A 26866-nucleotide genomic window follows, 5' to 3' on the forward strand; every position below is an offset into this window, starting at 1 on the left:
TCTGTTGCTCGCGGGCACGAGGTTCAGTGATGTGAGTAGACATGTCGCCGAAATTGGCCATATTCGTCCGGCGCTATTGGATATGTCAGCTGCGACAGTAAAGGTACTTTCACGTTAAATGTGCGACTCAATCGCCGCCATTTTCTTGCGGGCTTTTTTCTTGGGTCTCTTCTTCTTTGGCGTGTCGTCGTCGGACGCGAAAGGTGAGGTTCGTTTCGACTGTATAGGGGGGGGAATGTTCTGGATCTCGTCCAACTCCAGATCCATGTCAGTGCTGTGGATGTGCACCTGGAAATCGCTCAACGGTGCCCCTTGGCTTTCGTCAGCGACGGACGCATGCGAGTGGGTAGTGAGCAGCAGAGTCGTCAGAAATAAACGAGTAACCTCTTTTCTGGACTGACCTAGGGAGATGCTTCGGAAGGTGGACTGCTGTTGGCCCTCGAAACCAGCGAGTTTCTTCTTGTAAGCATTCACTGAGAAAGGATCTGCGACCTCCTCCTCAGCCACCCAAACGGCCACCTGGCGCTGCCATTCACCCAGGCGCACCACCATCTGCTCCTGCAAGAGTCGCAACTGCTCTGCTTCGAGGTCAGTTTCCGTTGACACCCCAGCAACGGAAACCTGCTTGTCTTCTAGGGTCTCTAAGTGCCGCGAGAGGACGTCGTCGAATTGAACGTCTGGCTCTTCGAAATTGTTGGTCATCTGAGTGTCCGCCTCCAGATCCAGGTCTGCATCACCCTCTTCCGGAGTCGCCGGGTGCGCAGTGCTCCGCATACTGAGTGCCACTTCGTCGTCTTCCGCCCATACCGACATCCTCGCCGTGTTCGCCCGCACAGCACTAGCTGCCGCACAGCTTTCGGCGGCATCCTGCTTCCTTCCCAACACGGGGGAAAGAAAGGGACACAGAACCAGAAACTCTGCGGAGAGATGATTCATCTCACACGTCATGCCGGGTCTTCGGAGGTCAGACCAGCCTGGGACCGACCGCATCTTGGTTTGCGGTGGCTGCGGCTTGGCCGAGTCACTCATAGTGTCCTCGTCGCCCACTAACTTCCGGATATCCTCTCCTTCCATGCCGCAGAAAAGTTCGAGGCACTGTGCTTTGCACTGGGTGTGACTTGCAAACGTCGGCTCGCGCCACAAAGAGCGGCACAGCTCATAGAAGTTGAACGTAGTCGTAAGCTCGGCGTGTGGCGTGGTGACGTAGTATTCTGGAGGTAGCGGTTTGTGACCACGAGCTGTTTTAAGGTCTTTGCCTTTCCCTGCTGTTTCGTGAGGGTCCATGAATGCTGCTGGATTGGTAACCTTCTTCGCTATGGGTTCGTTGCGCCTTTTTTCTGGTACCACCATCATACGATTGGCTGTTGCTAGTACATCAGTTGCCGATGCGCGTCTAGAGTCAGGTTCCAGGAATGCGGATACGCGTCTGCGTCACCCAGCCCCCTAAGACTCACTGTGGCATCATAGGCGTGTTCAGAGATGAGAACCGGCCGTCTCCTCTAACAGAGTCCTTAAGGACTGGCCGTTCCGAGGGCATCGCTGCCATCGCCGTTGGCACGGCGGGAAGTCGATCGGTGGATTCGCGCCGCGCCCCGTCCAGACCACAACCGCTCAGGTCATCCACGTTCATGATCAGCATACCGGAAGCTACGTGGCAATGCCACAGCGTCATCCGGTTCTGCTTCGCACTAGCTTCGTCTCTTGGCAAGCAATATTCCAATCCGACCTTCAAAGCGGTGTCCTGACAGTAGGACTTGTCGGGTGCAGGAATCGTGGCGTCGTCGCGAAAGGCGTCCCAAGTCACCCTTATCAAGTCGAGGGCCTCGTCCCGCTTCGCTTTCGCTGGCGCTCTCTTGTTCCGCGCTCTGCCTCGAGTGGGAACTTGCCCAGTAGTGGACGTCACGGTTTCCAGTGCTTCCATCGCCAGAATACGCAGGTAGTCCACCTTTTTCCCGTATACGGCAGTGGTGTTTGAGAGTACCAGCGCCGCCTCTGCGAAGTTAAGAGTTCCCTCTTCCAGCCGGTCCATGTACTTGTCGGACTCCAACGTGTTGAGGTATTTGTCGAGCTCGGCAACGATGTCGAACTCGAATTGCTCGTAGAGGTCTCTGTTCTTTACTTGCGTCAATGCTTCCTTGGGCGGCATGCTTTTGGAATTCGAATTTCGACATGCAACACATAATTTTACGACTGAAGTGCCAGCATCAGCTGTTGCTGCAACGCTGGTAAGCGCGGCCCTAGTACCGTTTGGAACAGGACTTGCTTTTGCTCGACGCATTGAGCCAGCAGGCGGGTCTCATCGACTCCAACCACTGCTGAGAATCTCTGAGAAGACTCAGTGCAACATTCGAAGCTACCGTCGTAATGCTCAGGGAAGTCCTCATCGTCGTCGTCCCAATCCATTTTAGTGTCTTGAAGCTGCATGAGCAGATTCTCATGGGCGCTCATCGCGGCGTCTTGGTCTTCGTCCAGCTCCTGCTCGCTATCCTCATCATAATCATCCCCGTCTTTGCGTTCGACCTGCTTCAGTTTTTCCGTCATGTACGTCTCGAATACGCGCGTCACGCCTTCGCAAAGCACTCCTGCGCTTTGAAACACGTTGGAGGGCATGTACGGTTCCTCTAGATTTTGTAGGATGAAGCACATCGCCAGAATAGCCGTACGCTTGGCATCCAGATTGTGGCAAACGTCAGCGGTCGTGAACACGGAGATGACTGGCTCCGTGATTCCCTTGGTCTGAAGCACTTCAAAAGTGGTCTGCCCACTGTACAACATGACCATGCAGTAGAAACGGCATATCATGCTACGCGTCTTCGGGCCCAGATTGAACTCCTTCTCCTTACAGTAATCCCAAACTAAACAAATGCTCGGTTCAACGAGCGAGTCAATTCTGCGATCATTGACGAAAGCCTCGAACACGATGGAGAGCAGTTCGATCGCGTGCCTGTGTGCTTCTCTAACGAAAGTGTTGTCCATCGTCAACATCGTGCTGATGATCTTCACAGTCATCTGGCTGTATGTAGCCGTCTGCCCGTCGTGCATGGTGGCATGACCAGTGAGCCATGTCTCCTTGTCGCGGGATATCATGTTGTCGAACACCGATACCATCTTAAAGAAGTAGTCTGGAGCCCACGACTCGTTGGCCTGGAGATGGGGGAATGACCCGCCACAAAGAGAGGAGTATAGGCGTTCAAAAAGAATCCACTGCGAAGCGTCTATCGTTGGCGTGTAGTAAGTAAGGAAGGCGCACATTTGAATGGCATCTTCGATGTAGGTGATCTGCTCTGGGACCAAAATCTTGGTCAACAAAGGCATCAGTATCTCTTGCACCGCAACCCACTCTTGTTTGCGGCCGGAGTCGGCCAAGGCCTGTAGGACCGTGAGAATAGTTTGCGAGAGTGACATGGCCGTGATGTAGGCCTCGTCGTCCATATCGAGCGCCTGTCCATCAATCAGTCGTTCGAGATGCTGGGAGAGGCAGCTCAGCAGGCGTTCTGCGAATGCGGGTACATGCTGCTCGTACTGATGAACCAGCGTGTCCAAGGAGGAGACGATGATTTCCGAATCAAATTCAGACAGCAGGCAAAAAATGGTCTCCATCAGCTGAGGCAGCTGTGATGTGATCAGAGGCTTGAGCTGTTCGAATCGGAAGAAGCAGGACAACGAATTCCCCGCCTGAGCGCGCACTGGTAACTCCTGGTCGGCGCACAGCTCGAATATCCTGTTGTACAGTAGTCGGAGATTTTCGAGGTTGTTAATCGGACATGGTACCAACTCCTCGTTCTCAGTGAAGCTGGCGATGGTGTGCAGAGCGCGGAACCGCAGGAGAGGGTCTGTTGACTGCAATTGAGGATAGACGTAATTCATGATGAAAGGCTCAATCACCAACTTCCGCTTCTGGCGGGAGAGCCTGTCAGCAATGCACCCAACCATCTGTAAGGCACCATCCACTCGGGGACAGACAGGATTGTTGGCCTGCAGTGGCTCGGCAGCCCGAGCCTCCGCGAGAACGGTGTTGCAGAATTGCAAGATCTCTTCAAGCCAGTCCTTGCCACGTAGTCGGCAGATCAGCTGCAAAAACTCGCGAGCCGCCTCTCTCGGCGACTGGAAGAACTTCAGAATGTCATTGGCCTGTCGGATGAACTCGGAAGGATCCGCAATCCACAGCTCAACGTCAGACTTCTGGTAGCACATGAACTTGAAGCACACGTCAAACAGCAACGGCCGGACGTGAGCCTTGAGTGCCTTGTACAACATCGACAACTCGACGCCCTTCCCGGCGATCTGGAGACACAGATTCTCCAACTTCGTTCCCAGGAATATCTCGCCTCGCTGGGATGCCAGCAGCTGGCCAACAACCAACTCCAAAGAGGACAGGCTCCACGTTTTCAAGAATTGCTCCCCCATCTTCCTTTCGATGCCGTCAGCGGCTTTGGAACTGGCGGGGCATGCGAAGCGGCTGAACATTCGATGGACCGATTGATAAGCCCACTTCTTCGTCTGGAGCAGAGATGAGAGCGGTCGTCTAACCTCAATCAGCAGGGAATCGTTAGCCACTTACCTTCAAGGGTAGCACCGTTGGCTGGTCACTGGACGTCCGCTGCATGTAGGACTCGGGCACGGCAGTTTGAATGACGAGGTGGAAGACCTCCATCCAGCTATCGAACGACCTGATGATCTCGTCGCCTCTCGACAGCGCGATCTGAGTACACGACCAGTGCGCCTTCATCGCGATTTGGACGATGCGACAGGTTTCGTCAGATGCAAATATACCGCCAGGCAGCGCTTGCACATCGCGAATCAGCTGCAGCATCACGGGGAAGAATCTCTCCACGAGAGCCTCCAAGAGAACCCGATCAGTCTCTTGAATGGCGCGGTACTCATACTTCGACAGAATACCGCAAAGCAACTGAAGGCCGCAGACGACCTTAGTCAGGTCGTCTCGCTGCGTGATAGCGTCGAACGCTTGACTAGCGAAGGAACCGCACGTCTCGGGGAAATCCGCGATGACGGCCAGACGGCAGCTCTCCAGCATGGTTTCTTTGACACTGGACTCGTACGGGTACATGGTCATTAGTCTGAAAACGTTCTGGTAGAAAGGAGCCTTAGCGACATCACTATAGTGCTCGCACTCCTCGTCAGCCTTCCAGTACTTCCGGATTTCATTTTTAAGGAAAACTGCCGCCGCTAGACGCGAGGCGGACGGGATGCCACCCTCGGCGGCGTCACTCATGCATTCGGGAAGGGGGAATTCATTGGCTATGATTCCCATCAGCAGAGCGGGCGTTTCCGGCTTCAAGTGCAGCATTTTCAACATCTCTTCCGCGCCCTTCATGCTTTCGCTGTCGCCACTATACGTTGCTTGGAAGGCATTGCAGACCCGTACAGCAGACTCTGGAAGGTTCTCCATGCCGTTTGAATATTCGAGTTTTTAGTGGGGTTCCAAACAAAACTAGTGGAGGTTATACGGTGAAAGGTCCGCATACTTCTCCACGCCTTGCTCCACTTCAGCTTCCAATTCTGTTTCTTGCAACATGACTTGGTTCTTTTCGAGGGCCTTCTCGAACGTGCAGCTTCGCAGCACAGCAACTGCAAAGGCCACTGCCATTAGAATAGGGCCTACTCCACAGCTCTCAAAGAGCCCTGAGATCTCGAAGGCGCCAGCTGCAACGAGCAACAATGATGACAGATTGGAAAGGAAAGAACTGTGTTCCTCGTCATTGCCCAGGTAACGCTCTAGAAGAGCGAGCGAAGGGCCGAGAATGATGACACCGATGTCGAATAGCACATTGGAAGCCGCAAGGAACAGCCAGTCCGAACCTCCAGCTCGGTACGATTCCAACCACAGCTCGCTGAAATTCTTGTTGAGCCAGATATAGGCCACCAACTGACACACAGATCCGATGTTGAGGAAAGCCGCTGCCACCGCCAGCATCTTCGACCCAGCGGCGAAGCCACGAGGCGTCGACGCGTCATCAGCGAGCAGCGCTTGGAAGGTGGCCAGCCACACGGAACCTATCACACGCAAACCAATACACGTCGCCACCAAAGGCAGGTAGCATGACGATTCCAGCACGGAAGTCTTCGCCCCTTGCAGGATGGGCGAGAACACGCCACCAGCTTCCACTGCATGTACCAGGAGCAGTCCGAAGCTACCCGCGGCCAAGAACGGCACTGCAGCTCGGAGCATGTACTGCAGCAGCGACTCGTAAGGAACTACCGCGTTCAGTCCTTTACTCTTCCGCGAGGCAACACCGCCGTCGAGACCTTCATGACGAGTCGTGTACCACATTGAATTTTTTATGTGCACACGCACACTGTGTCTGACCTTGCTTCTCTGCGGGGGATGGGCCTCCGATCTCAGCGAACTTAGCGCCACCACCATCCCCGACGCCCAGGGAAGTGGAGTCTACATTCCACGACACGTGAGCGTCGAGAGTGTCGTTCAGCCTCTGATTAACGGCATCTACGTTATGGCGGGTTTAGCCGAGACTATCACAGCCTACCCTGCATCAGCGACTTACCGACGCATTACGCCAGCTCGGCCCGCACTCTACCTCTACTACACGACCGGCGCGTTCGATAAGTCGGAGTACGGGTGGGTAATCTCCAACGAGTGTTCGGATGGACCTGAGTACGTTGCAGCTTTTACCCCTTCGGATGGAAGCGTGAGTCCATCTTACTTGAAAGGTCTGTTCGTGCAGACTGGAGCTATCCCAGAAGCACAACCCGCTATATTCGACTCCCAGCCGCCTGCGTCCGCGGACTTGAGTGCCGGTAGTTCCAACTCAAACATGAACCCGAAGTCGAGCGCCCAATCGAGGGCCATGTCCAGCGCCAAGTCCAGCGCCAAGTCCAGTGCCAAGTCCAGCGCCATGTCCAGCGCCAAGTCCAGCGCCAAGTCCAGCGCCAAGTCCAGCGCCAAGTCAAGCGCCAAGTCAAGCGCCAGGTCCAATGCCAGTAAATCGAGCTCGAAGTCGCGTAGACCCCGGTCAGTATCGTTACTACAGATGCCGAAATCCGGCTCATTCAAGTCATTGGTCGCGAGCTTACAGTCTACAAAGGACAAATCCTTAAAGAGCGCAGTCAGCCAGTCATCGATTGAAGGAAAGACGGTCCTAAAATTCGACGGTCTGGCGATCGTTAAGGAGTTGGGTGTTCACCAATCAGCTCCTTTTGTAGAGACTAGAGGCTGCCCATCAGAAAAGTCGGAGGCCGCTACAATGTCTGGTCTGAACGGGTCTCGCAGTATGCCTGACTGCCTCCCATGGACCGGTGGCAAGCCTGGACAGCTGGACATTCAGATCACCGGGCTAGAGGGCGTCCTGGACAGGGCCCTCTACAGCTGGGCAGGCATTCATAATCGAGCCCCTGTGTTCCAGTTGGTATCGGCGGGGCGACGGGCAAGGCAACAAACTCGACTACTTTGGGACGCCAGGTTCCTTTGGACTCCGGACGCCGGAACGACTTGGCTGCTGACGCGACAAGTGGGCGAGGAGGGGTTGGGGCAGACGCTGGGCCGCTGGAAAGGCACACATGCCATACCATGGCCAGGACAAAAAACCAGCGAACTTGAGGCTCGCTTCTGGAAGGTACGTAAGGACGCGCTGACGGGCGACTCGTACTTGGAGCCCTTCGAGCTGGTACGGCACCCCTTCAAGGTGGAAAGCATTACGCCATCTGCCCATCCGGTGCAAGTCTCAGGCGCGGCTGAGAAAGAACTGAATGGAATGTACTTCAAAGTGGCGACCGGAGAGAACGGTTCAGCCTTCTACCGGCAATTACAACAAGACGGGACTCCTGGGTTTGCGCTGTTCAAAGGCATGCAAGCGACATCCAACCAGCCTGCTTGGATTATAGCAGGGAAGGCATTCAGCAGCGACGGGCTGAAAGCATTTGTGACGGGCGCGAAGCATTCAGTCTTCCGGACGGTGCGAGGCTGGTTTGAGTGGTCTGACCAGCAGTGGCGGCCTTCCAGTCTGACGATAAGGCAGATTGAACCTGAAGTGGAGCACTAAAAACGCTTTTCGTAAAATAGGAATAGAGTGCATGTCTTGCTGTTTGGGCGTGCAGGAGTATCTCAATCGGAAGCGGAACCGGAACGCGATCCTTAGCAGACGCGCAGTGGAGCTAACCCTGGATGGGCACTACGCCATCCGAAAGGAGCCATTACTACCCAAGACCTCGCTGAGCTCGATGTTCCTTTCTGCTGTGGATCAGAGGCGCACGATAGTTGAGCTGCGGAGCGACCCCGCCACTAGCGCTCGTTGGTTAGGCACCGCGAGCGTCGTGACTCGAAAGAGGCCTCCATCACCCTGCGGATTTACAGAGGTTCACATAGGTTCACTCGCGCCTGTAACGAAAAGGTCCAAGCACGAAAATTTGGTACCGGACTACTCACCCTCTCAGAGTCCCCAGGACACCCCTCCCACAACGTGCGTCCTGCCCAAACAACATCCCACAGAGGGACCGTGGTCGAGCTCTGGGCTACAGCAGTACTTGAAAGTCATGAAGATAGGAGTCGGTGCGTACGGTGAGGTGTGGCTAGCTGAAGATCTGTACCGTAAGCGGCGCGCCGAGTGCACACTGCTCGAAGCCTGCTTTGTTGCCATGAAGAAAATTCGCATCAGCGATGATCGCGAGGGGTTCCCAAAGCTTGCACTCAGAGAGATTTCGCTGTTGAGACGGCTGAAGCACCCGCATATCGTGGAGCTCTTGGCGGTGCACGCGTCTCGCCCGCCCATCACGGAGGTCAACTATGACCGCCAAACGCCTCCCAAGGAGGCCGCAGTCCCGTACGCTAGCGGACCTCTGCGATTCCCTCCTCTACACGTAGCCTCGGTATGGATGGTGATGGAGTACTGTCCCCATGATCTGTCGGGGCTGATTGAGATGAAGCGGCAGTCAAGAGGCGCCTCTAAGATAAGTGAGTTCTTTTCACCGCAAGAAGTGCGGTGTTTGATGCGTGGATTGTTGAGCTCGCTCGACTACATTCACCAGAGGAGCATCATACATAGGGACCTGAAAAGTGAGCGTCGCTTTAGGGATTCACACAGCAGCGAACCTCTTGATCGACGAGCAGGGGAGAATCAAGCTCGCTGACTTCGGACTTGCCAGATTCGCCGAGCCCAACCGTGGCAACCTAACTAATCGGGTCGTCACTCTATGGTATCGCTGCCCGGAGTTGCTGCTCGGGTCGGAGAGCTACGATGAGAAAATTGACGTCTGGAGCGCTGGGTGCATCTTCGCTGAGCTGCTACTAAACCGGCCTCTCTTCATGGCAGAGAAGGAGCCTCAGGTGCTCCAGGCGTTGGTGGAAACTCTTGGAGCGCCTAATCTGGACGACTGGCCAGAAGCGAGAACCCTGCCGCTTTTCGGAGTACCTGCCATGGGAGGTCTGCTTGAGACGAGTAGTCCACCCATAGAGCGCCTCGAGGTATTCAAGAAGAAAGTCGCTGAGCGGGCAGGTGATGCCTCCGGATTAGACCTCTTGCTCAGCTTGCTGCAGTGGTGCCCGCATAAGCGTATATCCGCAGCGGAGGCTCTCGAGCACCCTTGGATGCGGATGCAAGCCTTCGGGGAGAAGCTAGTGGACCGGCTGGACATGACCAGTTTTAAAGCCCATACGCACTCTATTGCCATGAAGAAGAAGAACGCGTCCAAGGATCGCAGTTCAGTGCCGGCAGTGCACCACAACCGCAGTAAAGAGAGGTGAGTTGCGGTTCCGAGCCCATACAGTCGCATTATGAGTGTTCGAGCCCAGAGGCAGCTCTTCACTACCAGGTACCTCAAGAGGCTCAGAGCGGCCATTCAGGCATCCGAACAAAACAAGAAGGCTTTGCTGGAACGCATTGAAGAAATCGATCGGCAACGGAAGGATCTGATTTTGGAAATCGATCGACAGAAGGCTTCGAAGGCGAAGCAGGAGGCCGAGCGCGAGACCAACGCGCAGAGGAAGCGGCGCTCCCCGCCACGGAGGAGGGATCAAAGCCCTGTGCGCACGAACCGATTCGACCAGGGAGATCCTCGCAAACGGAGTCACGTGATGACGGACGAACGTCGATGGGACGACCGACGAAGAGACGATCGGCGGCGGCGCAGCCCACGCCGAGATGAACGGAGGTACTCACCGCGCCGCCCAGACCGGTCTCCACGGCGGACCGCGTCTCGGCGCCCGTCGGATCCTCCTTTGCCCGATCGGCCACCGCCTCCCGCGCCTGATTAGTGTTAAAAACAGTCTTAATGCCGTGGATGCTGCTGCCAAGCGCAGCACTCGCCGCGACACAGGCTCCGTTGCTTGGACCTCTATGGTTGCTGCCAGGCACCTACACCGTGGGACGGGGCGAATGCATAATACGGCTCGACAAGGCCTCCGTGAGTCGCCTGCATGCCAAGATTCTATGCGACCTGCCTGCCGATCCCTGGGCATCGACGGATGTACGACCTCCTGGTATCACACTCCAAGACGTGTCCTCCTACGGAACGAGGGTAAATGGGGCCCGCCACACGAGGTCGACGGTTCCTTTGAGGTGAGCGACCCTCGCTCTTCACCACAGCGACGGCGATGTCCTCGATTTCGTGGACTTTCCACAACGGTTTACAGTGCGTTACCGACCGCTTACGGTGACGTGCCACTTCTCTCCGGACGAGGCATTGCTGGCGGACTGTCAAGCAAAGGACTTGAGGTTGGTCTCGGCCGGCCACTCTGAGGTGACAGGGCAGCTACCTGGAACACTCTCCGCCGCGTCGCTTCGCGCTTTTGCGGCGGGTGAGCGGGTGCTGGCGGAGTCGTTTTTGGATTCGCTCCAACCAGCTTCCCCAGTCACAGACGTGTGAGAGCCTGCACGTGGAGATACAGTTCCTTCCGTGATCCCTGTGTGCCTGCCGCCCCGTCCAACAGCATTGCATGGCTGCAGCCTCCGTGGTCCGATGTGGCCTCGAAGCTGGGCTGGCGGGCTGGATTTCCCCGCGAGTCCGATGAGTTGGTCTTGTGGTTTGGTTCCGAGGAAGAATGTCGAGACCAGTTCTCTAAAACGCGTGGCACTGGATCTTCTTGGTACCTCCTGCGCTGCGAAGACGCCGTATTTGCTGCACTCAGTCGCCTGGAGTTCCCTGCCCCTCTGAGGTCTCGCCGGAAAGCGCCAAACATCCAAAACCCCGTCCACAAGAAACCACGGATACCTCTCATAAAGACTTCCGAGAAACCGCTACGCCGAAAGCCGTTTAGGAAGAATCTGGGTCAACTACCCTCGCATTTGCGGTCGAATCACTACTGAACAATGAATTATAACCACAAACTAAAACCTGCCGACGAAGAAGGGCGCACGAATGCAGTGCTCAGACTCGAGGAAAGCCTTCATGCTGGGGTGTTTAGCGACCTGCCGCATGTAGGACTTCATTTTGCGGGTGATCAGTTTCTTGTCGAAGGCTTGAATAATCTCCATTGAGTTGAAGAAATCGACGTCATAACGGAGAAGTTCGTCGCCAAGCAGGTACTTGTGCTTCGACAGCTGGGTGTCAATGCTGGGAAGCAACTTCTCCAGCCACTCTCGGACTTCTACTGACTTCTTCGCATAGGCCTCATCATCACCCAACGTAAAGTACACCGCCATAGACATTCGAAGGCCGATGTCCTCAGCCACTCCCTGCCACATCTCACCGTTGGCGCGCGTCGCGATGTCCTGCGGGAGAAGGTGGGGAAGGTACTTGTGGCAAATGTAGTTGCATATGGCCGCTGTCTGGGTAAGTTTAACATCCTTGTTGATGAGGTAGGGGAGGTTGGGAGCGTCCATGCCTAGGGCAAACTTATCAGCAGCCCACTGCTCAGGGGACTGGTAGGTCTTGTAGTCGATTGTCCTGCCCGTCATATGGAGCAGACACCTAGGTACGAAGCACTTGCCTCTGATGTTCCAGTAAGCAATGGTGATGGGCATGGTGTCAGAATTACCTTTTTGATCTAAATCTGGACAAGGTGTGGGGCTTTCAATCAACAAATCATCACTTGGAACTCATAGTAGGTCGTGCACGTATAAACGGCACAGGGACACACCCACTGAGAAGTGTGGTTGCAGCTCGATGGCACCCGTTGATTGTTCATAATTTGGACAACGACCGACTTGACATGTCGCATGCAGGACTTCATCTTGGGTGTGACGACTCTTTCGTAAAGGCCTGAACGAATTCCATAGCGTTGAAGAAGTACGCACCACATAGCAAGAACTCATCGCTGACGAGGTACTCTCGCTTCGACAGTTGAGTCTCTATGCTGGGAGTCAGCTTCTGAAACCAATCTCGAACCTCCTCCGACTTGTTTGCACGAGCCTCATCGTCACTGACGGTTGACAACACCGCCATGGCTACGCGCATCGAGACGTCCTCAGCCACTCCCTGCCACATCTCACATTGGGCGCTGGTCGTGATGTCCTGCGGGAGCAGGTGGAGAAGGTACTTGTGGCATATGGCCGCTTTCTGGGTAAGTTTAACATCCTTGTTGATGAGGTAGGGGAGGTTGGGAGCGTCCATGCCTAGGGCAAACTTATCAGCAGCCCACTGCTCAAGGGACTGGTAGGTCTTGCAGTCGATTGTCCTGCCCGTCATGTGCAGCAGACACCTAGGTACGAAGCACTTGCCTCGGATGTTCCAGTATGCAATGGTGATCGGCCTGGTGTTAGAATAACCTTTTTCACTAAAGGACACTAAAGTGCACAATCGCTCAATGCAGGTGTCACGCGCTGCTATTGGACCCTACCAGTGTCCTCAAGCGCCACAGACAGCCACACAGGTCCGTTGGCTGACCCAACTCTCAGGCGTCGTAACCGCCCAATAATAAAATACATTTCGAATGTCCACCGACTCCGTCCCTCCATCTGAGGAACCGCCATCAGAAGGTCAGGCCAACCTGACAGCCGACCAGGCGTTCCAGGAGGCAATGAATCTGCGCAAAGACAGAAAGACAGAGGAGGCCTGCGACGCCTTCTCAAGGGCCCTGGAAGCGAAGTAAGCCTTAGCGGGCTTCTTTGACTCAGAATTGAGGAGGTAGGAACGGAAATCCACCCGGCCCTAGGACGGTTCTACTTGTACTATGGCCATGGGCTTTTAAACGTGGCTGAGAATTCATCGGCAGTCCTGGAGGCAGGCGCTGGCGAAAACACAGATGAACGGGTCGCCTGGGATGTGCTGGAGTGTGCCTCCAAATGTTTGGAGGGTGACTCGGAGGACATGACGCTCTGTCTACTTCGGCTGGCGGACCTCCTTGTTCTTCAGGGACGCTTGGCTGAAGCTGACGAGGACTATTCTCTCTCGCTGCAAATGAGCGAGAGGCTGAATGACGCCGTCGGCATTCGCAGCGCTCTGGTGTCTCGCGGGCAGACCCGTAAGATGAACGGTGATACTGCTGGAGCTCTAGCCGATTTTGAGAGAGCCTGTTCTGTGATTGAGGAGACCATGAATTGCGCATCTGAAGACCAAAAGGCTGACCTGTCCGCTATGGTGGAGGATATCAACCTGGAGATCGACTCATGGAAGAATGAGAAGGCAAGTGAAGCGTTAGAACCCTCACCACCACTGAAGCGCCTGCAGGGACCAGTGACAGAGCTAACTGTGAAGAAGAAAAAGAGAACTGATGACTCGAATCAATTTAAAGACTCCTAACTTATGTCTTGTTTTTCCAGATGGGTCCCTTGACGTGCTGTTTCGGAGCTGTAGCTGTCACTTCGACGGTCTCCATGTTGTTGTCCAAACACCGCAGTGCTGTACTGAGGTGGCAGCCTGAGCTGTTGTCCTTCGGGGCGGGCACGCTGCTGGGCGACGCCCTGCTCCACATCTTACCTCACCAGCACGATAACAGCTACGCGTTCCATTTGGTCGTGCTGGGCATCGTGCTGTCTCAGTTACTGGAAGATGTCGCCCGCTGGATGCCTCGTTGGTCGGCCAAGCCAGTGGCCTTGAACAACCTGGTGTCTGACTTCATTCACAATGGATATGACGGCTTGGTACTGGCCGCTGCCTGGAAGCAAGGTGTAGGCCCGGCCACCGCCGTTGCTGTTCTGGCGCATGAGTTGGCCCAAGAGATCGGCGACTTTGTGCTTCTGACGTCTGCTGGGCTTTCGAACAGGAAAGTCGTAACCTACAACATATTGGTTTCGCTCTCGTGCCCTCTTGGTGCGGTTCTGGGGTCTCTTTCTGACTTGGACCATGAGGGATGCAGCGGACTGCTGGCGGTCGCTGCTGGCAACTTCCTTCACATGGCTCTGACTGAAATGCTTCCAGCCGAGTCCAAGAACTGCAAGAGTCCTTACCTCGTGGCTGGGATTGTCGTCATGCTCTCTCTTGCCGCGCACGAGACCCACAACCATTAGGTTTTATCTTCACGCATGGAACATCGCGAGTATAGAAATAGCCACCGTGATATGAGTTCAGATATTTTGGCTTCACGTTGGCGTCGCACGCCGGTTTCTAAGAGCACACATGCGTGTGCGGTTCCTGGCAGCGGTTGCATCTGCACGTGTTACTTTTCGTGCTCCCGACTCTTTTTGGGCTTCTACTTGTGAGAGCTACCCAGTGCACGGAAGCCTTCCAATTCTGAGCACGGAGGTTCGAGGACGATTCGTGCCTCGACGGTCTATGTGCGAGGAGCAAGCTTGGACTGAGCCTAAGAGTCACGGGAGTTCAATAGCGTTGATGGCCTCCTGTGGCTCTGCCGCCGCGGACATTCGCAGCGTGAACCGCATCGTCGGGGGCCACCCCGACACCACGGCAGTAGTCCTGCTCGGCGCTTGGGAGGACGCTGAGTTAACGCTCCGCTACGACGTAGTGGTTCATAGAGCATCGTGCGCGGCGCTATACGGCGCTATCGACGCCGTGCGAGATCCAAGGGTTATCATCGAGGCCGCGCTGGATGAAGATCGTGTGTTGAACTGTGACCAGCTCGCGGGGCTGCAACGCTTGGGTCTCGCGCTGGCGCCGGGGTGGGTATGTCTCCTAGCCGTGCAAGTGGTGTGCTTTAGGCGCCTCCCCTCACTAGCGTCGCTCTCCTTCATAGCCACTACGGCGTCCAAGCTGACGGAAATTGCATTCGGTGGCTGTCTCAGCGCGTTGTGCCACCAGTGGAACGGTATCGTGCCTCTTCTCCTTCTCGGGCAGACTGTCGCAACGAATTTGTTCGTCATTGCGGCGATATCCCTTGTTGTTAGTCTGGCACGCGGCAGGGTCGTGCTCGACCGCACTTTTCACGAGCTAGACCTGCTCAACGCTACTCTTACTGGCTGCTTCGTGTATGTTATAGTTACGTTCCGTGAGGTTGACGCTCGGGTGGGCATTCCCACGTTGGTGGTTGCCTACGCGCTCGTGTCGCTAGAGATCATGAAATGCAGCCGACAGGTCATGAGAAATCTTGGGCAGCGTTTTCGACTCCACGCCGTGAGCTACGCCCATAACGAAGTGCTCAAGCAAGTTGTCGGGCGGTACTCTCTGTTCTACCGCTTAGTGGCATGGTCCACAGCGATAGATTTCGCTCTGGACACATGCATGCGCACTGCTGCGTTTCTTACGGACCGCCTGCTGTTGTCGAGCGGCGCCAGGCAAATCTTGGACTTGGCGTGGTGGAGTCTGATTGTGCTCCTGTGCCTATTCTTATGCACGGATTCCCCGGAGATGTCGCTGCTGCTGCGTGTGCCCATTGATGGTGTGGAGTCCATACAACCGCTGTATATCACAGGGAGTGCTGGGACCGATAGCCCTAGGCCCGTGTCTAAGTGGACACTATTTTGGAGAGATGCATGTTGTCCAGGGATCGTCCAGCTGGTTCCTCCCAGCCATGTTGACGAGTACGTACTCATCGAGAATCCGTACCAAGAGAAGCCCATGCTAGGCCGCGTCCTTCCGCCGCTCTCTGCAGAGCCCTCGTGTTGCCAACCATAAGTTAGAATTCTAACGCGCCATCATCCTCGATTTTCTTCTCGCTGTACAATCGCCGTCTTAAGTACGCCTCTGTCTTTCTAACAGCCTCTTGAATGGTCTCTACAGGCAAGTGATCAAACACCTCCAAAATTGAAGTATCAGGAGCGCGGTAAGGCACCTTATCGTCCTTTTCACGGCCCATCTTGGCACGTCGGACTACCAGCGCTCTTGCGATACACTGAGAGCAGCACTTGCGTACAGAGCCGTTCGGAGCTCGGTACATGGATAGCGGGAGAATGCGGTGGCATTTGTTGCACCGGCGCTCGGACGCACTCGCTGTCATTCTGTGTGCACACTGAAATGCGATCCTTGTGGCTCAGCTCGCTGCTGTTGGTGTGGGCTGAGGAGACGCCGAAACCACTACAACGGGCACCATTCAGCGAAGAACTGTATGGCAAAGGAATGGATGTGATAGTTAATTGGGACGAGTGTGCTACTGCGCAGGAGCATGACGCAGGGCGCTTGGTTCACCTCCTTGACTCCATAGTGAACCAAAACTACCACGACGACCTCACAGACGGGGATCTGACCCTTATAGAATTCTGTCGGGTGCACGAAATGGGCCGAGCAGCCTCTGTACGCTTGCCACCCGAGTTGACCCACACAGAGGCCTTGGCCGTGTTAGTATCCGAGTTGCGCGAAGGGCTTCCGGACGAAACTGCTGCGGTGGTAGCCTTCACATCTGTCGCTAACCAGGCCTATGTTCATGTCCATGCAGGTCCCGAATTCCGGAGACGAGGCGTGGCCTTTGCGTTGGCACTCGCAGCCGTCATCATCGCTCACACCGATGACAGCGGAACGTACCCCTCCGTGCTTGACGTAATCCCCACCCTCCTGCCATCACTGATGGTGGATTTAGTACCAACGTCTCTCCTCAACGGGTTGATCATCAGGGCGTTCAGGGTCCTTCCCTGTGTGCTCTCAGTGGAGGAGGCTGCCATCCGAGAACCGTATCCGATGCAGAACATCGTGCGCGAGATGGCGAATGACTGGAGAGAGGCATCCAAGTCTTACAACGATCCAGTAGCGTTCTATGAGTGGGCCAATGCTGGCGGCTTCGGAGCCCACTTCATGTACGCCTGGAAGTACGCCCTGAGCCACAGGACTCATACATCTCGCGACGTGCAACCGGTGGCGGTTGTGGACACCGAGTGCGCTCGGAACCCTGACTACGAGTTCTACGTCATCAAAAATTGCGGCACCGCCTTTGGGGCGGAGATGCCGTGTGAGGGGTACAACGCCATCGACGGAACGTTCGACTTCTCGTACCACGGCGAGGTGAAGCTGCATGGCACTCCAGTGAGCGGCATCATAGCGTCCATCGGAAATAATGGCCGGGGTCTGATTGGTGGCTGTCCAACCTGCAAAATCCACTGCATTCGCGCAGCAGACGACAGCGGAATTTTCACTAGCAGCGGGTTGTTGAGTGCCTATGAGCACATTCTCTCACACATCGAGGAGCTGCCAATCAGCAATCACAGCTACGGCGGCGGCAGATTCGTGGCAGCAGAGTACCTGGCGCTGAAAAAACTCACGGAGGCAGGCCACATCGTCGTGACAGCTGCGGGGAATGCTGCATGTTCAGATAGCAACCCCGCCTGCGAAAAGAACTATCCCGCTTCTTACGAGCTGCCCCGGCTGTTTTCTGTGGGGGCCTCGGATATTTTCGGACAGCGAGCATTTTTCAGTAACTATGGTGACTCCGTCGATGTGTTCGCACCAGGAACCGATAACCTCGTGCTCACAACACATGACCCGAACAAGATCGGTCTGCAAAACGGAAGTTCCTTCAGCGCTGCCTTCGTGACAGCGGCCTTGGCCAATGGCCTCGCACTACGGCCGGAAGCGGGTTTGGACAAAGCAGTCCAAGCGCTGAAGACATCAGCGACTCGAGTGCAGTCAGCAGATGGGAGCGAGATCCGTCTGTTGAACGCGTACAAACTGCTGCAAGAGATGGAGATGGAATCTCCATCGCGACAGGAGGCCGGAAACGGTAGCATTCGGCTTGTCGTGGCGGTGCTGACGTTACTGCAGCTTGTTTTGCTGTAACGAATTTCTACCTTTAAACAGCGAATTCCTTTGCAGATGTCAGCATTGGAATGGTTAGTTTCGTCGGGAGGGCTTTGGTTTGATCTCGACCCTGGCACGTTCAAAGGGGCTCCCGTCTTGGAGAGCGTGTTCGACGACCGGGAGACAGCTGTCCAAGCGATTGAGGTCGCTGCACGCCAATACGGTTATACGTTCAACGCGGAAGCTTTGGCACGGGCTAAGGCTGACCGCCACACGGAGTGGTTGATGACCACTCTGACAGCGGGCACGAAGAAGGATCGCGTCGGAGCGCTGCAGGTCCTTCTAGAGGAGGGTCCGGTGGCCAACTCACACACCTTCTCCAGAATGCTGCAGCTGTGCGACCAACAAGACCGTCGTAAGAGCTTGGAGGCCTGTCAGAAGGTGAAGGACGTCATGGTGTCTTGCATCCTGCCCGACAGACCGCTGAGGTTTTTGAACGGGTTTCGAGAGCAGTTGGAGAAGTGGGAAGCATTGACAGAGGAAACCATTGAAATTCCCAGACCTAAGAAGAAAAGAAAGGTCGAGAAGAAGAAACAAGCAGCAGCACCACCACCCTCGAAGTTCCGAGTGAGCGTAACCCAGGCGCATCTGGTGCTCATGTACTACGAGGAGTACCTCAAGGTTACGTACGCCCTATACGTGAAGTCCATCAACACGCTGACCACCAACAACCTTTCACTTATAAAGACGGCCTCTCTGAAAATTCTTTTCGAGCTGCTAGTTAGAAAGCCTGAGCAAGAGGCAACCCTGCTGGACTGCATTGTTAGGCGTCTGGCCGACAAAGAAAAGAAGGCGTTCGCTACAGTGAAGACCGTTCTTCTGGACGTTTGTCGCGTGCACAGGGGTATGAAGCGCAACGTAATCGATGCCGTGGCGCAGGTGGGATTGAAGAATAGCTCAAGGCCTCTTCTACTGATGCACGCCATCGACATCGTCTCCAGCGTGAAGCTCTTCGAGGAGGACGCTGAGGTAGCTGCGCGCGTGTGCAAACTGTACCTAGAGGTCCTCACGGTGTTGCTGGACGGCACAGAGCGCAAGGTCCAGGTGCTGACCAAGGCGCAAAAGCGCCAACAGAAGCGGAAGTACAAGAAGGTTGGCCGTCCGGAGGACTCGATCAAGGGTATGGCGCTGCGTGAAGACTGTGGAAGGTTGGTTCGCATGCTGCTGATTGGCATCAAGCGAACGCTGCATCTGTTGAAGCCCGAGCAGTATGAGAGCCTGGGGCTGGCCACACACGTGGAGGGCCTCTTCAAACTCGTTAAGAACGCACCAGCGTTCAAGGTGCGTCTGGTGGTACTGGTCTTCCTTTTCGAGTTACTGTCGAAATTTCAAGTCCTTGACCGCAGTTACTACGTGGTGTTGCACCAGCAGCTGTCCTTTTACGAGACGTACGTTGCGTCGAACCGGGATGTGGTGTTAAGATTGCTTGCACGCGTCGTTGAAGCCAACGAGAATCCGATACAAGTCGCTGCTCTGATCCGTCGGGTGATTCAGTTCGGCTCCCATGTGACGAACGTCGCTTTTCAGCAGGGAGTTTTGGAGCTAGTTTGCCTGGCAGCTGACAAGCACCCAGCTATAAGAAACCTGCTTCAAAAGAGGACCATTCAGAACAAGGAGCTTACCCAGAAGATCTTGGAGGACGAGGACCAAGAGGAAGCCTTTGGGGACATTGAGGACTCCGAGCTCACTGCCTTAAGAAAACGCATTGGCAAGAAAAAGTCAGAGAAAGTTGTGCCTGTGGACAGTGAGGATGAAGACGAGATAATCGAGGGGGAGGAACGGAAGGAAAAGGCTTCGTGGAAAGAAAAGCAAAATCTTCCATACGCGCCAGAGCTATGTTTTCCTTCGTCGTCTCGAGCGCTGAACGGTCTTTTGTGGGAGATAGATCTGTTAGGCTGCCACTGCAACTGCGACGTCGCAGAGCTGGTTCCCCTGCTGGCAACCAGGCCCACAGGTGGCTCACTCATTGACCCGACAAAACCTCTCAGCGGTGGGAAAGCCGAGTTGCTGGAGATGTCCTTGTCTGAGAAGGAGAAGCGGCACCGCGCTGGTGAACGGTCGGAGGTCCATTCTGACAGCGAGCCCGACGATGAGCAAATCGACGACTTCCTTGACAACTTTTTTGCTAAAGAGATGGGCATGGACGACATGGACAACATGTTGGATGGATTTTCCGATGAGGAGCCAGAGGACAACGAGGAAGCCGTTGGCGAAGGCGACGTTTGGGGGGAAGAATCCTCCGAGGAGATCGGCGGCTACTCCGAAATGTCAGAGGAGGAGTTTACGGATTCCGACTGATTCAAATCACACTACGCACCCAGTCAGCCAGAAAACTAAATTGATCGCGCTTGAAGGTCTCCGTCCGCCCTGAAAGTTCCTTTTGCACGTCGACCAGCTGCCGCTCTTGTCTCTTCTTCAGGGCAGTGACCTCGACTTCGTGGGCTGAGTTACACTGCTGGAGGGTGCTCACCACGCAAAACGGCCTCTTTCTTTCGGCCGAACGCTCTTTCCTTCTCCTTTACCTGTTGCAACACTGTTTTCTGTGTCTGGTCCAGCTGTACAATCATGTTCTTGGCGGTCTTCAGAAGCTGCTGGATTCGTCTTTCTGCCTGTGTCACTTTGGCGGTCCTCGCTGCTGCTGTTTTCCGAGACTGCTTCAAACTTCGCTTATCTTTCGCTAAGTTGTGTTGAATCACTTGCGTCACGGTCGAGCGTGCCACATCCAGCTCCTGCTTAGTGCGCTTCTTTCGCTCGTCGCGCTTTTTGGCCACAAACGTGCTGATGATCTCTTCGATCTCCATTACAGGTTTCTGTCACGAACACTACAACGACACACCTCCAAGACAGTTGTCGAACGACGCCGACTCTAGAGCCTGAATGGACTCGAAGCGAAGGCCGTCAGGGTTGTCGTCGAAGATTCGCTGGAGTTGCTCGTGCTCCACGGCCGAACACAAACTGTAGGACTTGCCGGCCTTCCCAGCGCGCGCAGTTCGACCTGCGCGGTGAATGTACATCTCTGCAGAGGCTGGTAATGTGAAGTTCACGACGACGCCCAGGTCGACGACATCAAGACCGCGCGCGGCCACGTCCGAGGCCACCAGCACATTGATCTTGCCTTGACGGAATCCCGCGATGATCTCCATTCGACGCTGCTGCAGAAAGGCAGCGGAGAACTCCCGACACACCACAGGCAGGCCGTTGCTCTTAATCAGCCGGTTGAGCGCATGTGCCACAGCCCCCACAGTCTCCTTAGATCGGCAGAACACAGCGACCTTGGCGCCGGGTGTCTTGGCCTCCTCGCGTACGATGTGCCATAGAACCTTCAGTTTCTCTTCATCAACGTCTCCGTTCTTGGTGCGACAGGTGCACAGGACATAGTACTGCTCCAAGGACTCTGGCGTCGCGTAGGAACCGCTCGCCTCCGCCAGCACAAAGTGAGGGTTGACGAGGCCGACACGCTTGTAGACCGAGGGGTCCCGCGATAGCGTCGCAGAGAAGAGCAGCAGGCGCAGAGCATTTCGCGGTCGCGTGCATCTAAACTTCGGCAAAGGCAAGTAAGCAGAGGTCGACTGGAGCTGGGGATTTGGGGCCACTTGAACAGCGCGAATGCCCTCAATGACACGGGTGAATTCATGATCACCCGCAAAAAGCGCATCCACTTCATCCAACACGAAGAATTCTACAGTTCGCCAATTGTAGACCTCCGATTGGCATTCACTACGACAAAAGTGCTCTATCAGGCGACCAGGCGTGGCGACCATCACGTCGAGGGGTGTCGCCTCCAGACCTCCTATCTCGCCCACCCACGTCGCCTCTCCGTGGTAGCATCTGCAATGGACGTCCAGGTTGAATGACTGGAACACGGAGAAAATCTGCTGCGCGAGCTCCCTAGTTGGAGCCACGACCACGGCCCTCAGCGAGGCTACTAGCCGCGAGGTCAGGATGCTGTTTAAAATGGGCACGACGTAGCACAGCGTCTTTCCCTGACCCGTCGGCGCTGACACACAAACGTCTCGGTGTCCTGCTCGGGTCATGATTGCAGGAATTGCTGCCGACTGCACCGGAAGCAGCTGATCAATGCCCATTCCGCTGACGACAGCACGCTCCAGATCGGCGTGGAGACCCAGAGCCGTTACGGGCGTCCGGAGGCTGCTGTCAAACACCGTGTGAGAACCGACCCAGTTCTGTGTCCGCCTGGGGAGGTTCAGACTTGTGTAGGGTGTAGGTGTAGGCTCGACATCAACGTACTCGTCCACCTCCTCAACCGACAGCATAATCGCGAATTATGGACCTGCCGACGCTACTCTTCGAAGACCGGATCGCGGTGAAGTCGATTGACACGTCCAAGTTCGAGAGGGTGGCTCGGATAAAGGGCAAAACGTCTGCCTTCGAGGCCGACATTTCGCTGGACGTTAACACTGACCTCTTCCCGGTGCAGGAGAAGCAGGTTATTACGATCGCGATAGCCGATCAAATCTGCGCCATTCCCAACAAGACCGGCATAGACGTGCTGACTCACAAGTTGCCATCCCTTCTGGAACAGTATGACTATGTTATGCACGGCCGCGTTTTCCGTGTCGAGAACAAGTCTGGCATGAGTCGTACGTTGTACGCTTCCTTCGGAGGATTACTGCTGTCGATTCAGTCAGACGCGCAGACCATCGCTGGCATTTCGATCGACCAGCGCATCTACATTTTGTTGAGTTCTGTGTGAATCATCTCATACGAACAGAATAATCTCCAGACTGGGTGATGTAGCGAACCCAAGGCAAGGCCTGGTAGCACGACTTCTCAATGATCTTGAGGTACTTCACCAGAATGCCACTTACAGTCAGGTAGGGAATTTCGAAGTTCACACGTACCGACCGACTGAAGAAGTTGTCTCGTGTGGCGTCCGAGACAGACGGTAGGCCAAACGTGGCGAAAAGATGGTACTCCTTCTGCCCTTGAAACCGCTTGATGGTCCAGATCATCTGTTGTTTGTCGGGGGCGTACTTGACGGACCCCACCTCTGCTCGAAAGCTAGGGCTGTCAACGTCGTGGGGCACCGGAACTAGAATCTCGACGTTGCTGGCCACGGAACGCGACGCAAAAGAACTGTTCGCTTGGACCGAAAAGTTGACGCGAGTTGAGGATACCTCCGACACCTCAGTTTCTACCATTATCATCGGCTTCTGTTCAGTAGTCTTACTACGAACTCGGTACGACATTAACTCGAACTCGCCGTCCGGCGGCACGAACACGATGGCGCCGTCGTTGTAGAAGTCACGCAACCGTACGCACTGGTGGAACTTTACATCTTCTAAGTCGACACTCTTGCCGATTGTCAAGGTGCCCGACGACTCCTCGCTGCCCTTGTCGTTGAGGCCCAAACGGAGCTCTGGCATGCCTGAGAGAAAGCTCTTCATGGCCAAGCGGCCATTAACCTCGTGAAACATTATATCGCCGTTCTTTGAAATCTGAATGTGCCGTCCACCAGGGCCTTACGATGACGCTGACACTTTCAACGATGTCTAAGAAAACCTCGTTCTTTTTGTGTTGTACACCATCGGACCTCCACGACACCGCATTGGTCACTGCTGAAGGCACCGACGGCTGCTTGTGACCGGTCAGGACGGTGGGCAGCAGCCCGTTGTCTGCCTTAATGTACTCCCTTAAAATCTTGGGGTCCGTGGTTTGGGGGTAACCAAAGTCCAGAATCTCATCAAGGAGCCCGTGCGTGATGACGAAATTGTCTTTGATGGATTCCTCAGACACCGTAGTTTTGTAGTAGGCCTCCAGGAGACTGACTAGATGAGACAAGAAGACCATAAGCATCATCGCGTCCGCGTTCCGTTGAGTGGCTACTACGAAGAAGACGTCCTGGTGCCGCAGCCACCCGTACGTGACGTTATCCTCGCAGAACAATGGATTGGCCACCTGGTCCGACTTGCAGAGAACCACTCGCCGCAGGAACGGCTCCATGTTTACGTCTTCGATATCGCGGTAGACGCGCGAGATGATGAGCTTTCCCTTCAGGTCGCAGACGGCAAGACTGCTGGCCATCACGCTATTATAATAGGCTGCTTTTTTGAGTTACTCAGACACACACTATCATCATCGTCTGCCACCTCGGCCTCCTCGGCCTCCTCGGCCACCTCGACCACCTCGGCCTCCTCGGCCTCCTCGACCTCCTCTTCCACCTCGGCCTCGACCGCGGCCTCCTCGGCCTCGACCAGCTCGAACTCCGTTGCGCGTGCCATCAGCGTTCGCTGCAGACGAGACCTCCGGCGTCGGTAACGCGTTCTTGTTCAGCAGCTCCCGCAGACACACAGTGAGATAGGACGACTTTGGCAGCGAGCAGTGCAGGAGAGCTGCAGGCAGAGTCGCCGGTTTCAGGGCTTCAGGTTCATCTCCTGTTACATCCTCTGTGAGGGGCTCATCTTCATTGACATCCTCGACCAGCTCATTGACATCTTTGAGTGGCTCGTCTTCCTTAACTTGGTTCTCCTTGGAGATCAATGCCTTCTTGAAGTGAATGTCAACGTCGCTAAGGAGGAGCGGAGCATCCCCGTTAACTTTGGCAGCCTCGATGAACTCCCAGGACAAATCCATGGGTTTGACCACTAAGCGGCGGTAGTCGCCGACGACGCCAGGAACCTGGAATCGGTTGATATCGCTGAGTAATCGGACCCAAGTTCGCTTACAGCCGCATAAACTGCTCGAGGCTGAGTCCTAATCGTAACTGGCAGGCCTCGTCGTAGACGCTCTTGAGGTACGTCGGGTACTCCACCATGGTCCCCACTACGGGAAGGACCACATCCTCGATGGTGAACGTCGCCACCTCCTCAGCCGTGATAACGTGAACCTGCTTGAACTGCTCGTTCTGCACCTTGGGGAGAGTGAAGTCTCCTTCGCAGACCTCAGCGCCGTGTATAGCCATGCGCTGGCTTGCGACCATGTTCCACACAACCGCTTGCGCGGCGTGTATGTAGAGTGCGAGGCTGTTACGAGGCATCTGGAGCAGGGCGGGAAGGAAGCCCTTGGGCTCCTTGGCCAGGTGGGTCAGGACTGCGTGTTCCACATGGAAGTAGCGGGGGCAGGCTTGCGCTGCGGCTACACTGTCACCCTGCTGCAGGTAGATCTCGCTGGCTTTCAAGCGTTTTGCAGGCCTATTCATTGGTTCACTGGGACGCTTGCGAGAATCCTCCTCCAGTTGCTCTACCAACTGGCAACTGCCTTCGGTGTCCTCACAAATGTTAAGCTCAACATCTCCAGCGGAGGGGCTCGGACTCTCGACAGGAGTCGCAATTTCATCCGTCGACGCTCCCAAAAGGGACAAATCACCCATGATGAGGCGGACTGCAGCCTGCCAGTCCTCTCTCAGAAGAGCCGCCCCGACATGGTGAGTGCCCACGCGATGCGTGCCAAAGCGTTGGAGGCCGAAGAAGTTGATGAAACCCCTGGACTGCAGACTCGCTACGGCGTCGGCCAGGCCCGACCCCTCTACATTGCGCAGGCAGACCTTGAAGTGATTCCCCTGCAATGCTCCAAGTCTGAGAGGTTCCTCGACGTACTCGAAGTCTGAGACGAACACGTTGTTGTCCCAGGAAGGCGCCACTGTGGCTCGTTTGAGGTGCTCGGCGCTTGTCTTGTACGCACGCACGTTCTGCACGGTTATCCCTCGTCGGTCCTTAGTACCCGCCCAGCTGAACTGTTTCTTATTAATGTGGCACGCGTCAGCTACCCCCTGGATGGCTTCGGCCGTGTCCCGGTTCATCTTCCAGAGGCGGAATTGCAGATACGGGGGGCGGTCTTTGGGCCACCGCTCCTTGTGAGAGTTGAGCCTTTTCTCCTTGACCTCGGAGGCCTCCACGAATGATCCACCATCGAGCAGCTTCCGCAGTACTAGGTGCGGGAACACCTGCGATACACATATTGGTTTGGGCTGCACACGAAAAAGAAGTGCCGCCTCGCCCAGTTCGTCAACCCAGGTTTTGGTCACGCTGCCTTCAAGCGAGGATCCCGGCCAGAAAAACCGAGACAGGCCTCTTTCGGCGTCATCGGAATCAGAGAAGACGTAGTCGTTCGAACCGACTACGCAATTCATGCCAGATTCAGTCTGAAGCTTTTGCGCTTCGGAGATTTCGAAGACATCGGAAGTAAGAAAGGGGAAATGCTCACGGATCAAAGCGTGCATTCGCGTGCGAGTAAGTTTCCTCACGTTGGCATCTGGAGAGCATGATTCCCGAACTACGCCAGAGTCGCCCTCAAGGAAGAGGGAGGGGGGCTTGGGGTAGGAGATCAAAGCGCTGAAATCAGCTGACACCTCGGCCTCCAGTTTGCGGGCTCTGTCAGGAACAATTTCAACCAGGTAGCTGATCACACCTTTCTTTAGGTGAGCCTCGCTCTCTGGCTTGCACTCCTCGTAGGTTTGATCCACCAGTCGCTGGTTGTGCCTGTGTGTGTGTCTCAGGAGCTCGATAAATCGTTGCAAACAGTCAATGTCCGCGTCGGAAAAAGCTTGTCGCAGGCTCTCTCGGGTTTTCGCCGAGATAAGGAACTCTGTTTCCAGAGCCAGCATGTCACGACCGACGTCGATTTCTTTCTGCTCCCGGATTTCGCGCTTCACTTCGCTTTTCACGGTAACTGCGGAGAGATGTAGCACGTTCCCATCCAAGTCGATCTCATGCACATGGAAGTCCTCGCATTGCTGCTTGTAGACCGCCGTAACACCTTCCACCGTCGACGGCCGAAGCCGTCCTACTATACCTACAGCTCTCTCCCGCTCGCCCAGAAGGGCAGCGTGGCGGAGTTGGAGCTCTTCCTCGATGGAAACTTGAAGTTCGGGCAGCAGCAT

General features: G+C 55.4%; 16 protein-coding genes across 29 annotated transcripts; 8 read left to right on the forward strand and 8 right to left on the reverse strand.

Annotated features, from left to right (window-relative positions):
* Positions 1–114: 114 nt before the first annotated feature.
* On the reverse strand, positions 115–2146 carry KVP18_003996 (uncharacterized protein; the record flags this gene model as incomplete). Of its 3 annotated transcripts, XM_067956196.1 has the most annotated exons (2): positions 115–1426; positions 1455–2146. In XM_067956196.1, 2 exons carry the CDS (start codon positions 2144–2146, stop codon positions 115–117), a joined length of 2004 nt encoding a protein of 667 aa, XP_067812748.1. The 3 variants fall into 3 exon arrangements, with proteins under 3 accessions (XP_067812748.1, XP_067812746.1, XP_067812747.1); XM_067956194.1 differs by lacking the exon at positions 1455–2146 and having other exon boundaries at positions 115–1350; XM_067956195.1 differs by lacking the exon at positions 115–1426 and having other exon boundaries at positions 1451–2146.
* Positions 2147–2184: 38 nt separating this feature from the next.
* On the reverse strand, positions 2185–5410 carry KVP18_003999 (uncharacterized protein; the record flags this gene model as incomplete). 3 transcript variants are annotated; one of them, XM_067956201.1, is made up of 2 exons in its annotated part: positions 2185–4500; positions 4562–5410. In XM_067956201.1, 2 exons carry the CDS (start codon positions 5408–5410, stop codon positions 2185–2187), a joined length of 3165 nt encoding a protein of 1054 aa, XP_067812753.1. The 3 variants fall into 3 exon arrangements, with proteins under 3 accessions (XP_067812753.1, XP_067812754.1, XP_067812752.1); XM_067956202.1 differs by lacking the exon at positions 4562–5410 and having other exon boundaries at positions 2185–4467; XM_067956200.1 differs by lacking the exon at positions 2185–4500 and having other exon boundaries at positions 4550–5410.
* Positions 5411–5452: 42 nt separating this feature from the next.
* KVP18_003986 (uncharacterized protein) lies at positions 5453–6292 on the reverse strand (the record flags this gene model as incomplete). Its single annotated transcript, XM_067956176.1, has 1 exon — positions 5453–6292. One exon carries the CDS (start codon positions 6290–6292, stop codon positions 5453–5455), a length of 840 nt encoding a protein of 279 aa, XP_067812729.1.
* Positions 6293–6302: 10 nt separating this feature from the next.
* KVP18_003997 (uncharacterized protein) lies at positions 6303–8018 on the forward strand (the record flags this gene model as incomplete). 2 transcript variants are annotated; one of them, XM_067956197.1, is made up of 1 exon in its annotated part: positions 6303–8018. In XM_067956197.1, the coding sequence occupies one exon, from the start codon at positions 6303–6305 to the stop codon at positions 8016–8018; it is 1716 nt and encodes a 571-aa protein (XP_067812749.1). The 2 variants fall into 2 exon arrangements, with proteins under 2 accessions (XP_067812749.1, XP_067812750.1); XM_067956198.1 differs by having other exon boundaries at positions 6474–8018.
* A 31-nt stretch (positions 8019–8049) lies between these two features.
* Positions 8050–10225, forward strand: KVP18_003991 (uncharacterized protein; the record flags this gene model as incomplete). Of its 3 annotated transcripts, XM_067956183.1 has the most annotated exons (3): positions 8050–9028; positions 9057–9711; positions 9739–10225. In XM_067956183.1, 3 exons carry the CDS (start codon positions 8050–8052, stop codon positions 10223–10225), a joined length of 2121 nt encoding a protein of 706 aa, XP_067812736.1. The 3 variants fall into 3 exon arrangements, with proteins under 3 accessions (XP_067812736.1, XP_067812737.1, XP_067812738.1); XM_067956184.1 differs by lacking the exon at positions 9739–10225 and having other exon boundaries at positions 9060–9715; XM_067956185.1 differs by lacking the exons at positions 8050–9028; positions 9057–9711 and having other exon boundaries at positions 9746–10225.
* A 1072-nt stretch (positions 10226–11297) lies between these two features.
* Positions 11298–11933, reverse strand: KVP18_003988 (uncharacterized protein; the record flags this gene model as incomplete). The annotated part of the gene is made up of 1 exon (XM_067956180.1): positions 11298–11933. One exon carries the CDS (start codon positions 11931–11933, stop codon positions 11298–11300), a length of 636 nt encoding a protein of 211 aa, XP_067812733.1.
* Positions 11934–12138: 205 nt separating this feature from the next.
* On the reverse strand, positions 12139–12597 carry KVP18_003992 (uncharacterized protein; the record flags this gene model as incomplete). The annotated part of the gene is made up of 1 exon (XM_067956186.1): positions 12139–12597. The coding sequence occupies one exon, from the start codon at positions 12595–12597 to the stop codon at positions 12139–12141; it is 459 nt and encodes a 152-aa protein (XP_067812739.1).
* A 244-nt stretch (positions 12598–12841) lies between these two features.
* Positions 12842–13650, forward strand: KVP18_004000 (uncharacterized protein; the record flags this gene model as incomplete). Its single annotated transcript, XM_067956203.1, has 2 exons — positions 12842–12996; positions 13026–13650. The coding sequence occupies 2 exons, from the start codon at positions 12842–12844 to the stop codon at positions 13648–13650; spliced, it is 780 nt and encodes a 259-aa protein (XP_067812755.1).
* A 20-nt stretch (positions 13651–13670) lies between these two features.
* KVP18_003985 (uncharacterized protein) lies at positions 13671–14357 on the forward strand (the record flags this gene model as incomplete). Of its 2 annotated transcripts, none has more annotated exons than XM_067956173.1 (1): positions 13671–14357. In XM_067956173.1, one exon carries the CDS (start codon positions 13671–13673, stop codon positions 14355–14357), a length of 687 nt encoding a protein of 228 aa, XP_067812727.1. The 2 variants fall into 2 exon arrangements, with proteins under 2 accessions (XP_067812727.1, XP_067812728.1); XM_067956174.1 differs by having other exon boundaries at positions 13725–14357.
* A 109-nt stretch (positions 14358–14466) lies between these two features.
* KVP18_003983 (uncharacterized protein) lies at positions 14467–15918 on the forward strand (the record flags this gene model as incomplete). Its single annotated transcript, XM_067956169.1, has 1 exon — positions 14467–15918. One exon carries the CDS (start codon positions 14467–14469, stop codon positions 15916–15918), a length of 1452 nt encoding a protein of 483 aa, XP_067812723.1.
* A 1-nt stretch (position 15919) lies between these two features.
* Positions 15920–16180, reverse strand: KVP18_003995 (uncharacterized protein; the record flags this gene model as incomplete). Its single annotated transcript, XM_067956192.1, has 1 exon — positions 15920–16180. The coding sequence occupies one exon, from the start codon at positions 16178–16180 to the stop codon at positions 15920–15922; it is 261 nt and encodes an 86-aa protein (XP_067812745.1).
* Positions 16181–16257: 77 nt separating this feature from the next.
* Positions 16258–18006, forward strand: KVP18_003990 (uncharacterized protein; the record flags this gene model as incomplete). The annotated part of the gene is made up of 1 exon (XM_067956182.1): positions 16258–18006. The coding sequence occupies one exon, from the start codon at positions 16258–16260 to the stop codon at positions 18004–18006; it is 1749 nt and encodes a 582-aa protein (XP_067812735.1).
* A 36-nt stretch (positions 18007–18042) lies between these two features.
* Positions 18043–20325, forward strand: KVP18_003989 (uncharacterized protein; the record flags this gene model as incomplete). Its single annotated transcript, XM_067956181.1, has 1 exon — positions 18043–20325. One exon carries the CDS (start codon positions 18043–18045, stop codon positions 20323–20325), a length of 2283 nt encoding a protein of 760 aa, XP_067812734.1.
* A 1-nt stretch (position 20326) lies between these two features.
* On the reverse strand, positions 20327–22301 carry KVP18_003987 (uncharacterized protein; the record flags this gene model as incomplete). Of its 3 annotated transcripts, XM_067956179.1 has the most annotated exons (3): positions 20327–20469; positions 20498–20837; positions 20862–22061. In XM_067956179.1, the coding sequence occupies 3 exons, from the start codon at positions 22059–22061 to the stop codon at positions 20327–20329; spliced, it is 1683 nt and encodes a 560-aa protein (XP_067812732.1). The 3 variants fall into 3 exon arrangements, with proteins under 3 accessions (XP_067812732.1, XP_067812731.1, XP_067812730.1); XM_067956178.1 differs by lacking the exons at positions 20327–20469; positions 20862–22061 and having other exon boundaries at positions 20475–20828; XM_067956177.1 differs by lacking the exons at positions 20327–20469; positions 20498–20837 and having other exon boundaries at positions 20850–22301.
* Positions 22302–22312: 11 nt separating this feature from the next.
* Positions 22313–22741, forward strand: KVP18_003993 (uncharacterized protein; the record flags this gene model as incomplete). The annotated part of the gene is made up of 1 exon (XM_067956187.1): positions 22313–22741. One exon carries the CDS (start codon positions 22313–22315, stop codon positions 22739–22741), a length of 429 nt encoding a protein of 142 aa, XP_067812740.1.
* Position 22742: 1 nt separating this feature from the next.
* KVP18_003994 (uncharacterized protein) lies at positions 22743–26866 on the reverse strand (the record flags this gene model as incomplete). 4 transcript variants are annotated; one of them, XM_067956190.1, is made up of 5 exons in its annotated part: positions 22743–23486; positions 23515–24089; positions 24119–24278; positions 24340–24685; positions 24714–26866. In XM_067956190.1, the coding sequence occupies 5 exons, from the start codon at positions 26864–26866 to the stop codon at positions 22743–22745; spliced, it is 3978 nt and encodes a 1325-aa protein (XP_067812743.1). The 4 variants fall into 4 exon arrangements, with proteins under 4 accessions (XP_067812743.1, XP_067812744.1, XP_067812741.1 ...); XM_067956191.1 differs by lacking the exons at positions 23515–24089; positions 24119–24278; positions 24340–24685; positions 24714–26866 and having other exon boundaries at positions 22743–23435; XM_067956188.1 differs by lacking the exons at positions 24119–24278; positions 24340–24685; positions 24714–26866 and having other exon boundaries at positions 23449–24072.

The sequence above is a fragment of a genome, assembly GCF_019968955.1.
Source record: "MAG: Porospora cf. gigantea A chromosome Unknown PgA_NODE_140_length_34374_cov_346.267, whole genome shotgun sequence".
NCBI lineage: Eukaryota > Apicomplexa > Conoidasida > Eugregarinorida > Porosporidae > Porospora > Porospora cf. gigantea A.